A 16,604-nucleotide genomic window follows, 5' to 3' on the forward strand; every position below is an offset into this window, starting at 1 on the left:
GGATCAAGGCCTAAACCGGACGCTTAACGGCCTAAGTAGCAACAACATACAATTTTTATTGAATAATAAAACGTGTCTGTATTGCACTTGCAGTATCGTATCGACTCAAAAGGATAAATATATTTGAACAAGTACAAATCACATGGACACTGGACAGGATATTCTGCGAAACGGCGTATGGATTTGCATATGGAGAGGTCCATGTGACGAATAACACATATACTTTGGAAGAGAAATATATTAGGGAGGATATAGTATTCTATCATAATGGCGATGCCGTACACGCCCTTGCTGGCATGTGTATCAGGCGGACGTTTCGAGAGTGGTCTTGTCACCGTCGTTTAGATGCTCCAACGTGTTCACTGCCTTGCCGTTAAGCTTTTCCTCCAGCTTGAAGCCCATCAGGTCTTTTCTAAAATACCGGGGTTGAAGCGATTAGAAATATTCGAAACAAATAGGTTGATCATTCCCTATGACTTCACAATACACAATCTGAGGACCGCCTGCGAGTCGCTGCTTCAACAGCGACAACTAACATCATTTGACTAGACATACCTTGTTATAACTCCAACAATTTGATTCCTCTCATTAACCACCGGTAAATGTCTCAGTCCAAGAGTGCGGAAGATAATATAAGTTCTGTGCAATGAGAAAGTATCTGGAATGGCGAGGCACGAACGGTTGATGTACGGTGTCTAAAACGAAGAAAGAAAATTTACCTTACTCTATAATCACATATCCACAATAGTTTCTAGGCTCCAACGCAAAATTTCCACATCTTGCGTTGGGCAAGTATGCTTTTTCGTGAGCGTAGGAATTATATGTGTAATAATACACGAAAAGCGTACGAAACATGATACTAAAGCGACTATATTAGCATATTTCCGATGCGATATTGATTATTGACCTTCGCCACAATATGTCGAACGTCCATTGTATTTCGGAAACAAAATCTGAGCCTTCACTGAAAAAGGCATTTTCGGATCGACTCATTGGCACGCCATAATATATTCTCTATTCACGAACACGGCCATTGCTGATACGTACATAACAGGCCAGAAACAGCAAGCCATATATGTCCTCACCAGATCTAGACTTTTATCCTTCATATCTTCGCGATCCAAATATTTTTCGAGAGTCGCATAAACTTCGGACGCATTCGTCAGGCGATCGATATGGACCTGCGTTATGAATATTGCATTTCAGAGTGTATCATATCCTCGCGAAGCACGCGAGATACCTTTTGATAATCCAATCGCAGCTTGGCGCCGCTTTTATTTTCCGTCTGTTGGTTTTCCGGAGTGTCGATGAATACATCCGGATACTGTAAGAGCATCAATATCTCTAACCTGACAAAAACATTTGTTTTAGGTTGCTTGAAATTTTATACTCAATATGATGATATATACGGGCGATAGCAAGTTGATAGTTGCCGGTCGCAAAAGAGAAGGAAGAGAATGACGTCACGGTTTCATAGCGACGTCAAAATGAAGTAGCTCGTATCTCACGAAACTATAGGAATACTCAGAGGTGGTCAGTAACGAAGTAGGAAAATATTTCTTCACAGTAATCAAGTAGATTTCGTGCACTTACAGTGATTACTCAAGTTGTATTGTTTTAAGACTATACTTCATGACATCGCATTGTGTCTTATCGCACTGTACATTGTGTGTGACTTGTTCAGATGAAAAATATAACCCAACGATTATTCCACAAATTTTAATGCAAAACTTGTTGCTTTTCACACCTTTGATTGTGAAAAGTGTACGTAGTTTTGGGAAGAGTTTGCATCACTTCATGAGTGAAATTGTCACGTGAAATAGCCCTCGTGTCACGGTAACTTAATAAATATTCGAAGATTGCACACATTTGAAGCGCCATTATTCATTTTGTGTCGGTGGCGAAGACACATCATGAAATTTCAAAAGTATAGTCATCTCTGATAAACCGTTAAAGGTATGCTAGCTCATCACAAAATCTATACTTTTTAAAACTACTGTTTCATTTTCTACTTCAACTTGCATTATTTTGACAGGTCTTCGAAATGGCTGTAGTTTTTCCAATTGAGTACAAAGTTACGGCGTTACTACTACTGCTACTTGAGCAGAGTTTGACCACACCCGCGCATCCTTTAACATTCTGATAAGTCTAACAGCAAGACGACCGATGGATACAAATGACACGCACCACGACATGTAGATATGTGTGCTAATAGGTAGCGTACGCTCTTACCTGTTTACTAGGCCGAAATACACAGATTCCTCTTGCGTACCAGCGGCGGGTGGTACGCATACCGGAAAGCCGCCATGTTGCGTGTGCAGCAGCAATTCACACAGTGCGCGGACAGATACTATCGGATTAAGTTTATTTACGTCCCGAGTCATGACGTCGCTAGCCCGAAATAGTTCCAAATTCAGTCTGAAACGGAAAATCCACAGGCAGATATCAAATGAGATGTGATACGTCACATACGTGCATTATCCATTCCATTATAGCTCGCGGTATTGAGAGAACACATGCACCTTATTTTTCAATTCCCGAGAGAGACGAGTATAGGCCTATCAGATTCGCACTTACGCTGAAAACTACAATTATGAAAATCTTTACCCAAAAAGCAAATGCTTTATACTAAATTTACAAAAGTACTGAATATTGCTATACAGTCAATCACATAATTAGGCACATAATGAGATTTCAGAAATTCTTGCGACTTCATCCTAACCTTATATAATTCTGAATACTGGTAAACGATTAAGATTTCGAATGATTCGTAGCAAAACTTGCTATATAGACGACTATCAATTTAAGTCTAGTTCTAAGATGCTTTCAGCTGCCAATTCGAGAGCATGGAATTCGTGCTTACAGATGTGAGCCATCCATGTAGACGACTGGTTCCGAATCCAGAAACGGGATGCATTTCAATTCCAGCAACGCATGGTAGAGCGGGTGAGTGAAGTAGTCGCCGACCCATTTCGCAAACATGATTGCTGTCATCAGCGGAAGTAGAAAGCTGATATCGTTGGTGATTTCCATCTAACAAAATTTTGACACATATTTGCGGATATGAAACGTGCGATACGAAATGTCCGTGATGATCCAGCTTCTTGATCGGTCTAGTGCAGTGGTTCCCAACCTTTTACGACCCATGGCCCCCTTTTCAAGGTCAACACCGATCATCGCCCTCAAATTTTGTGTACTGAAAATTGGGCATAGAAACTGTAATCGCCGGCGGGTTGACTAAAAAAAAGTCAAATTTCCGGCTCGATGTCCAATAATTTGACACACTTTTGTAACTAAGTTTCCGTGGGTTGACTAAAAAAAAAAGGTCAGCCGTTTTGACGCGTCATTGCCCCCCTATCGCCCCCTTCGCTATTTTCACCCCCGTCGCCCCCTTTGTCCATTTTCGCCCCCTGTCGCCCCCTTTTTCATTTTCGCCCCCCTAGACCGCCAAATCGCCCCCTGGAGGGCGATATCGCCCACGTTGGGAACCACTGGTCTAGTGGGTTCCATCCTCCGCCGGGCCAGACCAAAGACCTTGATTTGTAACACTGGTATCTATGACTTCCCCGCTTGGCGCTCATGCATTACTGGGATATCATGGAGGGGTGGTGCAAGACTTAGTCGTACAAGACTATATATCTGCACCTTCCTTGTCCACCGGCATTTGCACATCATGCACTCGTGGTATTCTTATGCAGTGTGCACTGACCGTGTGTATGTATATCATGATTCGGTATTTATGCCGTAAAACATCAAGAACAAAAATAAACTACGTCATTTCCTTCATTAACTGCAAAGTATGCGACACCCCAACCAAATCTACGTTTTAAACCACTCAACGTACTTTTTAAATCTTTCATTTTTTCCCTTGAAGTAGTTTTGACATGTGTTTGAAATCGCTACTTTTACTTGTGAGTGAGTAGAAATTTACGGCATTACTTCGACTTGATAGTGGCAATGCAGACTATTTCGGTCACCTCTGTGTACAACGTGCTTGAATGGAGATAGCTGAGCCATCTATAGCCTGCCTGCAATAGCATTCGAGTCCTATAATTTTAATAATATAATACCTAATATAAAATGTTGCCGATAACACGGCATCTGCAATTTTGACATGACATACCATGATCACAGTCAGAGACATCGTAAGCCTCGATACACCGCCAAAGAAGGAAGCGGCTCCGATCAAGGCAAATGCACCGGGGTCGATCCACGACCAGTAAACCTCGTTTGGATTGTTTTGACTGTTTACCCCGAACCAGTTCACCATCGCCTGTCCGATTATGCGTCCATACAGGCCCCCGATCAATCTGTAAGGTGCGCGCACTTCATTAGAAAAAGTCATGATTCTGTCAGAACTATAAAATTAGTAACCTAAGCTTGAAGGAGGCCGGAAATTATTTTGCTAAATCAATATATAATATAGGGTGGGCAGATATTTACATCTCCATTTTACGCGCTTTGTGTAATGACCTTATTCACTACAATTATTCTTTTGTTGGTAACAATATCAAGGTCCAAGACCAGCACTCGTTAGGAAATGTCACAGTCTGGTCTCGGCCCGGGTTCGTGAAACCTTCAATTGCGAAATTATAAGTTAGCTAGTATTTATATATCAAATATTATAAATACATAGTCGTATTCGGTATAGTATGTTGCAACACTGTTCTTTAGGGACAATCAGTCCGGGAACCACTTGCATAGTATATATTTTTAAAATGATACTCTAACATTGAAACATAGTTGACCGTTCACGATGTTCAAGATCATGATTTGGGTTCCACCCACGCAGGTACTCGGTGGGTTTTTCGGAAGCCGATCGTGGACTTGAGCATGATTCGAAATTTATTTTGTTACAGCTAGGTATAGTTTATCACTTCTCGTTCTAATTGATATCATTGTATTTCTGCAATATGCTATGTACCGACACGTATTCGCAGCATATTCAGAAGCAGGGATATCTAGAGCTTTAGAACTCTAGATCCGGATTTGATCAAAACTAGGATTCGCACGGGTCGATTTACTCACAACATTGGCACCACAAGTCCGCTTGACATCGATGTTCCCGCAGTCCAACAAGCGAGGAAATAATAAAATACGAGGACAGTCATCAGACTGCCGATGTCGAATTCGTTGTGAGTGCCTCTGGAGAAAAGGTGCTTGATCGCTCGCTCACCGGTCACGAAGAGCAACGTAGCGACTGAAATCGAGAAAGGGAACCACGGAAATACCTTTGGCGCGGGGAAGACAGGAATGGATTACGGCGTTATTGAACAGATACGCGGCAGAAGTCTAGTCGAATATAGTCCATTAAAGTGTGTTTTGTGTAAGTGTCGATTAGAAGAGGCCTTGCTGATCCGATGAAGACCGTGGTCTGAAGATCCCAATTCGTGCCACAGTAGTCCTGTCTGTTTCTTACAAAGTAAGTGTGTTTTCGAGGATTCTGGAAGGCACTGATTCCGAATATGGCCTTACATCTTTCAATTTGGCTCTAGTTTTGGAAATTACGTACGGGGCTATTTTTACCAAAATCTCATAGTTTTGGCTTGTGCGTTGGAATAAGGTATAATCAATCAATTTAAAGAATCCTTAACCTATACATAAATGCAACAACGAGAAAGGCAGAACAAGTTTCAATTCTAGTGTCGCACTCGGAAATAGGCTACACAATTTTAACGTGAATTCCGGTGAGACTGATTTTTCATATTATTTGATGTACCTTCGTTGTAAGTTTTGTTGGTGGTAGTGACGTCATTTCCCGTAAAGTATACCCCAGGGGAACAGGTATACCTCGATACGGTGTCTTCGGTGCGCGGCGGTATGTTATCGCCCAGCGTTGCGGTTGCGCATTCAGGGCTGAAGAAAAGTGAAACGCATGCAATTCTATCGAAATATGATAACGAAACATTTTTACTTTCGATTTCAAGTAAGGTAAACGAATACACTGGTGATTAATAATGCCTAGTTTTCGTTGTAATCATTAGTGAAATCCCTGCAACCGCTATCTCGCCATCCGATGCGGTGTTTGAAATTGGCCTTGTGATATTGGGTAACATCCCATAGTAGTAGTAGTAGTAGTGCCAACAATAGTAATATAGCAATTACTCACGAGCCCTCCGCTGTAATTTGTTGTTGTCCTTTGTACGTTTCGTAGCATTGAAACTTCGTGCATTGAAACGCAGCGGGTAGTAGGGTGGACAAAGTAACCATTATCACCTAGAAAGTAGCCTACATCATCCACATAACACGGAAAGGCTAGAAATTCCTATGACGGACCAGGATCAGACACGGCTCCAGGCATCTCATTACTTTTTTCAGAGAAGGGTTAGCAATTTTACTGAGCAATACGCGTCGCGCTCTTGCTATCTTCAAGTTCAGAAATGTGAAGAGCGCTCCCAGCAGGCCTCCCATGCATCCCAGGATTGCGCTCGGGATGAATGCGAGGATGTTCGTTGTGAGGGTAGAATCCACCTAGAATGTAATGCACTGTCGCCATCTTTCTGTTCACTTCCAATTGTTCAGCGCTTGAGCGAGGCAACCAAACACTATTAGGGCTGTGAGTGCTATGACTATTTTTAAGAGATATGAAATATTCGCACCCCTTTTAGGGTTAAAATTGTCATAACAACTGGGCGAAATATCCTCAGTATCATGGTGAACACAATTTGGAAAATTATACTTATTTGTCGAGCTGTTAAAAAAACACTTATTTTTCAGATTTCACTGCCTACTTGATAAAATTGTTAGGTTGGTTAAAACAACTCTGCTCAGCAATTTTGGCTCAATTCCAACCAGTAGAAGCGAGATAGTTTTGAATTTATCATCAAAAAATAAAAAAATAAAACTTCAAAAAATTCTTCTGTCGACCACATAATGTTGTTAGGCTGTCAGTAGAGATGATGCACGCCGAATTTGGCTCGATTACAACCACTAAAAGCGAAGATATTGCAGTAGAAAAATTTCTCATTCCACGATTCTATAATTAAAGACTTAGTCACCGTAAATACTATTTTATGCAAATCCAAATTTTCCTACTGCAATAACTTCGCTGCTAGAGGTTGAAATTGAGTCAAATTTGGCGTGCATCATCTATACTGACCGCTTAACGATTTTATGGGGTTGACGAAAAGAATTTGAAATTTTTTATTTTTTCATTTTTAATGATAGATTCAAAACTGAATACTGCAAGAATCTCGCTTCTACGGGCTGGAGTTAAGCCAAAGTTTGTGTACAGCGTTTATTTACCCAACCTAACAATTTTATCAAGTAGCCAGTAAAATCTGAAGCGAAAGTTTTCTGAACAGCCCTTGTGCATCCACCAAATATACGGCTTACAGGGCCGGCCAACCTTTTCAGCCAAAGGGCCACATTCGATTGACGAAATATTGCGCGGGCCACTTACCGCGCGAAGCGCGAAAATTTTTGAAGTCAATAGGTCAATAATATTGTCACTTGACTATATTGCGAGCCTGCCGTATATCGCTGGGCTCAGTTTGCGAGGACTGGGCTATTCGGCGCATGGACATATCGATATCGAAAGCTGCGACCAACATGCGTCAATCTTTCCGTGCCTATAGATTTCATAGTCAACGATCTCTGCGAGCGCAAACGCAAGGTCGCATATGTTGAACGACACTTTGTCCCGTAATCGCGAATATAGTTAGACTCAATCTGATACATCAGGCGTTCTTCCATTTTCACAAAAAGGGCAACAATATTAAAAACAAGGAATCGAGTGACAACATGTTGCGCTAAGCTTGCAGAAAATTTTTACTTTTGATAAATCTATCGCAAATTATTCTGCTTTATTGTAGTGTACCAAGATATACCAATATGAGACTGGCTGATGGATCTGTCAATTCGTCGGAACTGACATTTTAGTCATCACACCTCAAGTGTTGCGGCCAAACTAATCAAATTTTTGGTTGGCCTTGCAAGTTCACAATCTGTGCAATCCATTTTAGAAATTTCGGAAATTACTTCGCGGGCCACTCAAAACCTTCTCGCGGCCACATGTGGCCCGCGGGTCCACGGGTTGGCCGGCCTTGGCTTAAAACTATACTTACTTCAGTACTTTTCTTACCCTCATTGTCTATTTACATTTGAAGAAGTGTTGGCATGTCTTAGAAACCACTACCCCTACTTGTTCAGTGGAAATATACGGCGATGCTTCTGTTTAGGTGCCAATGCTTACAATTTTAACCTTCTCCGGTTAGCGGTTTCCGTCAATATGTATTCAATGACTCGCCTATACCTGAAACATGATATTAGATTCGGCTCGGAACATTCCAAAGTATCCCTGGTATCTGAACGCGGAGAAGGCGGAATTGAACAGATCCGTCGTGATGGTCGCCACCATGCAACAGAAGAAAGTTTGCCAGGAAAGCTTCATGTTCCAGAACGACGAAACTTCTTCCATGGAAAACAGAAGACCGCCGACCGGGGCGCCGAATGCTGACGCCACGCCAGCAGCAGCTCCGGCGGATATGAAATTTCGCCTGCGAACCGGGCATGAAATCCGGTTATCAACGCGAACTAGATGTCTTTGGACGTACGTCTCTTTTATTCCCATTCAAACATATCAAACATTCAATCATTGAATGTGGAGCTTGACGAGGCCGTGGCATTACGCTACGCGTTACGCTATACGCGTCCTGTCTGTCTCAAGGCCTTTAATGTCACGGGCTGCATATTGCTTTACCGCCACACCTTATGGCAGTGGAAGACTTCGCAAACCCATATATATTACAAACGTGCCTCGCCCGCACTCGTAATGGGTTGTGGGAAGAAGAATAAGGATTGACAGTCTAGAGTTCGTCAATAATTTTCCACATTGGAGCTATTTAGTATTTACCTTTACTAACGTTGCATTTAAAACAAAAATCAATTTAAAACGAACATGTTTAAAACACGTTTTTTATTGTTTTTTTCTTTTTTCTTCTTAGACATGACGTCACGAATCTTTGTTTGCGACGTCACAGTGAAATGACATTGTCCATTGAAAATATAGGTTAAAAATGGCTCCTTTGGCGGAAAAGGCTTTCGGCCCTGTCATGAACGGACCCAAAATACCTTTAACCAGAACTTCATCGTCATGCAGCATTTTTACAGTCGGCTGTCATCATCATCAGAACACCCATTCCGTACCGATGATGTATAATCTACTTGCTATAACTGTTGAACCGACGACGATTTCGAGGGCTGCAACCATTCCATATAGCATACGTCGACTATAGCGGGTGCAAATGATCCGTAGGCTCATCCTACATGTTTTTCGAAAGTATTTACACATTTATGGCATAATTAATACAACGTTAGAAAAAACACAATTTTTTTAAAAGGCATTTTTTTCAAAACACTGTTTAAAACAGAGGTCTCATACACGCGGCCCGCCAGTGCATTTTGTGCGGCCCGCGACGACATTTTAGTTTTTTAATAATTCGACATTATACAAGTGTCACATATACCCTTTGAGGTTATAAAGTCAAAATTCCCTCTTAAATTGCTCCGAAAGCCTGAAACTATTCATCAAACTTCACTATCACATCTATTGCAAAGGCTACCATACAGGGGAAGATTCACTATTTCTCCACATTTCCAATTCATGATGACAAAACCTGACCCTTGTACAATTCGTGACTGAAATGTGTGAGTTGGACTGGGACGCGACCTTCAGAATTACTCAGACTCCGGCTAACTCGATGGCAAAATGAAAATGACTCGAGTGGAGTCGGAGTGACTCGGAATGCCGTGAATTTGTTAGAACCATGGACGCAACAAACTAATCGCGTATCAGGGGAATAGTAATAGATCGAAAGGTCGCAGCTTGGTATTTCGCTAACTAAGCAAGTAGTTATGGCAACCATTGGCAAACAGTTAGTTACATTATTGGTCGCTAAACCATGTTCTTAAGGCCACTTCAAGGTACCGAGTACCGTAGTGGTACGCTCCAACGATGTAACAACAATGGGCCGTTCGGCGTTCCGACATTTCAATCACTAAGACACATTCATTAATAAATTTATATTATATTTATATTTTTTCTGCTTCTGTATTTGAAGATATTTGGCCTTGAGATTAATAGCCTACATATCAGATGTGCACCCGAATCCTGGATTTGAATTACAATGCTTAACCTAAAAATGTGTTGATATCAGATAATTCTCTATTATCCTATCAATCTGCTAAATTCAAAATATTCATAGTAGCTTCAAAATTATAACCCGATAGCTTTTATGATGGCATCATACATCTGTCCGCCCATATGGTGTATATATCTTATAATTAATATATTTTAAGTACAACAACAATTCTATTCAAATAGTTATAAATGTGATGATTCTTTTCGTGCCAGGCGGCCTAAATTTATACAAGAGTAAATCAGATTTTGACGATGTGTGTTTAGTGTTTACTGTCAGTCTGCTGGATCGGCTCACTTTCAATAGGACAATTCATTCCCGTCAAATAAGGCCAACTTGGAAAGATATAGAATACCCTTATAAGTGCTGCGGCCCGTGGCGTCGTCAAAACGGGAAAACTGGCCCGCGAGCACATTTGAGTTTGAGACCTCTGGTTTAAAACATGTTTTAAAAAAAAGTTTTATAAAACACTATTTGTTTAAAATACAACCCAACCTATCACATTGGGTCAAACGCAGTAAATTCGTTCCAGGTTGCCTATATTGGTAGTATATAGGCCAAAGCAAATCTAGTAGCCGCTATTTTACTTCACCTGTCTTCTGAATTTCGGAAGCGTTTGAAATAATCAGGTTTTATTCCCAACGAATCAGATTTGAATTGGCTCAAACCTGCTCCAATCAAGCCTCTGAAATGTTTCGACAAAATGATACATCCTCATTGGATACATAGTGATGTACAATTGTACATACGTACCCCAGGTGGATCATTGGACCTTCTGGTCCAACTGGCATTCCTGAGCCAACAGAGAACACGCACGAAACGAACTTCACAAACATGGTCCGTATATTGAATATGTGTCGTATGATTGTCCCGTTGAGAAATCCAATCAACTCCGGCAAACCGGACCCTGCGGCCGAAGGTCGGTACCACTGTAGATTTGTTACAGTCACCATAGATGCTTTTAAGTGAATTAAAATAATGGGCCTGGTAGTAGCTTCGTTGGGCAACCCAAATAACTTTCACACGGAGTAGTTTAACGAATCTTTTATTATGTTAATGGTGCGTGAACAATGAACATACAAATCACGGATGGGAGTATGACAGGCAAAGAATGCAAACCGCACATAGCAGTGTACTGTACAGTTCACATGAGATTAAAAGATAGTACCAATGGATAAAAACACCTCTCTGTGAGTGGGTAAGATGTAGGCCTACACACATTTACTAAGGACAATGTCCGATTACAACTATCCATATCATTATATCACCAGCCAGCAACAAAATGAGCTCACCACAACCAAGGCCACTCCAGGCAGTAAAAATATCAGACTGTATCCGATCGAAAATATCCACGCGACGCCCAGTCCTTTCTACGCAAGTATATATTTAAGTTTATCATTTCGTGTCCAATGTGTTTTGCTGGCTCATTTCGAAAAACTGACCTCAAGAAGATCAGTAGCCACGTCCCACTTCGTTTCGGATATCAAATCGATGAACTGGTGGAGTAAAAATCCCAAGAATCCTACAGAGAAGCCGATCAAGCCCATCATCACCCATCGGTCCCAATCAAGTCTAAATTTTCATGAGCGGGTTGCACCGGTATTGTTCAACCGTAACAAAATTTCGAGTTAACACACCTTTTCGGCTGCTGTCTCAACCAAGCTTGATATGCGTCACTCCAAGGTGGTAGATAGTCCAGGCTGTCATATCTAAAGCGCAAAGTATTTGCTATTGCGATAAACCAGAACTCTGCAACTGAGTATACGGTTTCAGAACTTTCGAAGGGTGTTCAATTGTACATGTGCAAGTACATACTGTACAGTGTACATGGTACAAGTACATGTACGTTAGAGGTCTTCAAACATGACTTTTTCTCACTAATCGTACTACTAGATGAAATTGTTAGGTGACCTAATTTAAGCCTACACACCAGATTTGGTTCAATTCCAACCAGTAGCCGCATTGCTACAGAAGAAAGTTTCCATTTATAATATAAAAATAAATAACAAAAAATTTGAAAATTCTCTGTTCACCCCATTAAAGTGTTAGGTTGTCTATAGAAACGATGTTCACCAAATTTGGTTCAATTCCAACCAGTGGAAGCGGAGTTATTGCCGTCGAAAAATTTGGATTTGAATAAAATAGTATTTACGGTAGGTACCACTATAATAAATAATTAAAGAATTGGCCACCGTAAATACTATTTTATTCGTAATCCAATTTTTTCGACGGCAATAACTCCATTTCCATCGGTTAGAATTGAACCAAATTTGGTGAACATCGCTTCTACAGACAAACGAACACTTTCATGGAGTGAACAGAAAATTTTCAATTTTTTTGTTATTTATTTTTATATAATAAATAGAAACTTTCTTCTCCAGCAGCAATGCGGCTACTGGTTGGAATTGAGCCAAATTTGGTGCGCAGGCTTAAATTATGTGACCTAACAATTTTATCAAGTAGCCAGTAAGTACCATTTGAGAAAAAAGTCATTTTTGAAGACCCCTAATGTACGTGGCGTGCATACACTATACAGTCATGTATGAGATACTGCGACATCCAGGACTCAATGTAACTTGCAACTGATAATGAGGCCGCGCGATGTGCGAGGACCTATTTTTAGTCATTTTGATGAAAGTGAGGGCGAAAATAGGTATGGGCAAGAGTGATGACTAGGGCGGATTTTTTTACCTAAAAAAAGAAAATTTTGACCTAACAAATCAAAATTTTGACTTAACGTATGCAAATTAGATGTTTTACCACATAATGTTAAGATTGTACCATTTATCTTCATTTCTGGTTGGAACTGGCTGTCCTAACGAAGTAGTTAGCCTGAAAGAACGTTTTTCGCTTAGAAACAGGTAACTTTTTACATGGAAAAACCAAAATTTTAACTAAATCTGGCCCTATGAAGAATTCCAGTGGTTACAATACGCATTATGGTAAAAATGATTAAAAATTTTTGTAGTACAACGAGAAATACTTTCCTTCACTCTTGGGTAGAAAGTGCATGTCCTTTCTTAGAAGCTTGTCAAGGACGTTCTAAAGCACCAGTTGTTGGTTAACAACACTCAAGTTGTGCGACGTGCGTACACTGCTAGTGACACACCATGTTGCTTAGGCTTACCATACGTCCTCTTTTAAGAGGATTTGTCCTCTTTTTTGACTTTTTTGAAACTGTCCTCGGAGGACGCCCTTTTGTCCTCTTTTTTGAGATTTTGTCCTCTTTTTTGAAAATGTAGGTCAGATTTAGATCAAATTGCGAGCGATATGGCGCAAATTAGCCGAGAAGTGACGCTCCGGCGGGGTTTTCGGAGGGAAAAGCGGTGATTTCAGCTCTGAGCGAAAAGAAGACCTTTTTTTTTTCAGTCATCCACCTGGCATATTTTGAGCTGTGAGCGAAAGTGATGACCTTTTTTTTTTAGTCAACCGATCGCGAAGTGGGAAAAATTTACCAGCTTTTGAGAATTCTTCTCCAGTTTTGCATGTCTGAAATTTCTGAAAAAGTGTCCTCTTTTTACATTTCCAAAATATGGTAAGCCTAATGTTGCTTCATTCTGACAATGTTGTCTACAATCTACATCACAATTTTTCATCATTCCCTTCTTAATATAAGAATGACGCAATGCCCAAGAAGTCGTTCTTCAGTTAGGATATTGCGGTACGTTGACCATAACATCCTGTCTAGTGTCTACCTATCTGTTATATTTGACCGTTTATGATTCACAATGAGCAGATAATTAGCCGTTTACAACGGTAGGCCAATAAAGTAGGCTACAAGCTGTAAAATATCAAAGAATAAGTTCACCGATAGTGCAAAATCTACGATACAAACGAAATGCAGACGTCAAAACATTTTGACTTTATGAACAATTTTGACAGATTTTGACATAACCCTACAATTTTGGCATGTAAAAAAAACCGCCCTAGTGATGACATTTATTTCTTTGGCTACTAGGTCGTCAGGCTCGGGATCAATGTTGATTCAAGATTGTTGACCATTACCTCCGGATTTATTGTGTGTACAACTTTTGCGTAAACGTTAAAGGTTGTAGTCTTCTGAAAAAGGTTGATGAGCACTACGATAAACCACGGAAGTAATAATGACATACTTTTGTAGCTCTTCCTTTTCTTTTTCTGTGTACTTGTGATTAACGAAGGCACTTTCATAATCTCTTCCGGAAGCAAAAAAACGACCTGCCACAAATTGAAGTTTCTGTTGGGCAGGCTACGTATTACAGGCTTCGGAGTTAGTGCAGCAATAGAGATTAAATAATGCGACATCGTATATCGCTGCGACATACTCAACTCCTACTCAATCCCAGAAACGGTATCATTGCACTGATATTTCAACATAATTATTCTCGTTTGAAAGAAATGTCATTACATTGCTAATTCCGGCTACCTTCGACTCCACTTGCAGCTAGATGAGTGTCATCGTCGTTTTCGCAGATTATTGGATCGAACACACGTCTGCGTAGGCCCTGCGTTGCTTCGGGGCTTCCTGGAGGAGTAACGGCCATTTACACGCTGTCGCTCACTCGTACGTCGTAGCGCAGCCTTAGCTACATAATCCTGTCAACTGCATACCACGATCGATGCACGGGTGCGCATCACAAACAATGCACACTGGTTGATGTTTAACCATTATCCTGCACAGCATATTGTAAATCAAACACTGTGGGATTCAATAAGCATGGCTACAACTGCGGAGTGTATGCACCCAGACCAGACATGGGGTAATCGCGATTAGTAATCGTAATCGATTACGACGATTACAGCATTTTGAAGTAATCGTAATCGCAATCGATTACATTCGAAAAAAATCCGAAGTAATCGTAATCGTAATCGACTACTTCCCATATCTAATCGATTTTTTTGTGAAAGAACGATTACTTTTTGTTTGTACAAGGTCTATGACTTAAACTGAATATTCGTGAACAAGAATGAGATAATATACCACGTTAACGATAGCACAAACGTCTGTTTTCAAACGCCATTGACCCATTATTACGTCAGAAGTATTAGCTCCGCTCGTCATTGCGTAAGAAGTATCAGTAAGAAGTAAACAGACATGCGATGGACATTGTAGTGTGATTGTAAGAACACCCCCGTGGTGTATATCAGGTTATCAATACTCTACAGAAGCCACTACCTCACAGCAGCATATTGATCACCACTCTTCGTATAGTTTCAAATAGTAACTTATGTATTGATGTTTGGTTGTGCTTAGTTAAACGCAGTTTACCATTGCTGCTTGGCGAGCAGGAGGCCTACGTACGCACGTGCACCTGACGAAGATTCGGAATTCTGTACTCATCGAATAAAACATTGCAGTTTCCGCAACGAAGCATTACAAATAAACAGCTGCTGATATATACCATAACCGAGCCGTGCTTAGCCGTTTCTCGTAACAGCAGGTCGCAGTATACGCATCAAGTTGAAGGCAGAATTTTTATGTTCACTATATCTTATTCTCATATAACTACTTGAAACAGGCGTCAATCGTTATTTCACAGTCCGTTACTCAGCATTTGGACCTGCCGCCATAACCATCCGCTTATATAGCCTGACATGTCAGCATGGGTTGTAGCTAGAATAAGCAATTCAGCCAAAACAGCAATTCGTCCCCCTGTCCAACCATTGGTCAATTTTCAAAACTGAATGACATCAATAATATTGGTAATTGCATTAGAAGAGCTTCTTGGAGGTACAGAACTTCAATATACAATTAAATAGTATATTCATATTGAAATGAACCCGAATATTTTCGGCTGACACTCGTCAGGGGTAATCGTCAGCAACTAGTAGAGAATTGGAAAGAACATTGTATATCAACAATCGTATCACAAAATATGACGTCACCAGCATGAAATTTCGAATGAGAGAGCGTTCAATGTACTATTTTTAGGTGATACACGAACTCCTTTTGTTGACAGAGTTTTGGTTGGTGTATTTTGATAAAAGTTGATTCCAAGGCACACAAATGGAATTGTGAACGGCCTCGACCTACGATTCGAAATCGGTCGTCTCGATAATTATTCGCACAAATCGGATTATCATTCTCTCATTCGAAATTTCATGCTGGTGACGTCATATTTTGTGATACGATTGTTGATATACAATGTTCTTTCCAATTCTCTACTAGTTGCTGACGATTACCCCTGACGAGTGTCAGCCGAAAATATTCGGGTTCATTTCAATATGAATATACTATTTAATTGTAATTGCATTATATTACTATCCATTTATAACCTCTCTCAGCCCCGAGTGTCAGATTTACCTGTAGAGCTGGGGCACATAATTCATAACCATAGCATCCGGTATGTTGTTATAATTACTTTATCGTATGTTGTTAATTAGCGACCTCCAGTCTGTTGTATAATCAAAAGATATTGTGCTCGCTCAAACGTAGCAAACTAACAGAATATCTTTCGTGAGACGCACGCACAAATTGTCATGGCT

The 16,604-nt window shown here is 40.5% G+C and overlaps 1 protein-coding gene across 1 annotated transcript; it reads right to left on the reverse strand.

The window, feature by feature from the left end:
• Positions 1-52: 52 nt before the first annotated feature.
• Positions 53-14,804, reverse strand: LOC145451960 (chloride channel protein C-like). Its single transcript, XM_080330172.1, has 19 exons — positions 14,545-14,804; positions 14,252-14,336; positions 11,777-11,848; positions 11,582-11,711; positions 11,432-11,509; positions 10,893-11,068; positions 10,732-10,824; positions 8,255-8,498; positions 6,277-6,471; positions 6,110-6,216; positions 5,720-5,856; positions 5,029-5,200; positions 4,124-4,310; positions 2,864-3,033; positions 2,233-2,418; positions 1,241-1,349; positions 1,086-1,181; positions 556-695; positions 53-412 (listed from the first exon to the last, which is right to left on the reverse strand). The coding sequence occupies exons 1-19, from the start codon at positions 14,660-14,662 to the stop codon at positions 304-306; spliced, it is 2,604 nt and encodes an 867-aa protein (XP_080186298.1). The 5' UTR covers positions 14,663-14,804; the 3' UTR covers positions 53-303.
• Between the last annotated feature and the right edge of the window lie 1,800 nt (positions 14,805-16,604).

Source organism: Botryllus schlosseri, chromosome 12 (genome assembly GCF_051294905.1).
Source record: "Botryllus schlosseri isolate E-star chromosome 12, Bs_hap1, whole genome shotgun sequence".
Taxonomy (NCBI): domain Eukaryota; kingdom Metazoa; phylum Chordata; class Ascidiacea; order Stolidobranchia; family Styelidae; genus Botryllus; species Botryllus schlosseri.

Coding starts and splice junctions, on each gene's coding strand:
- LOC145451960 (XM_080330172.1), bottom strand. CDS start 14,662: ATGGCCGTTACTCCTCCAGGAAGCCCCGAAGCAACGCAGGGCCTACGC. Junction 6,217..6,276: donor TGGAGCCGTGTCTGATCCTG/GTCCGTCATAGG, acceptor GCTACTTTCTAG/GTGATAATGGTTACTTTGTC. Junction 3,034..4,123: donor TGTCTCTGACTGTGATCATG/GTATGTCATGTC, acceptor AAATTTTGTTAG/ATGGAAATCACCAACGATAT.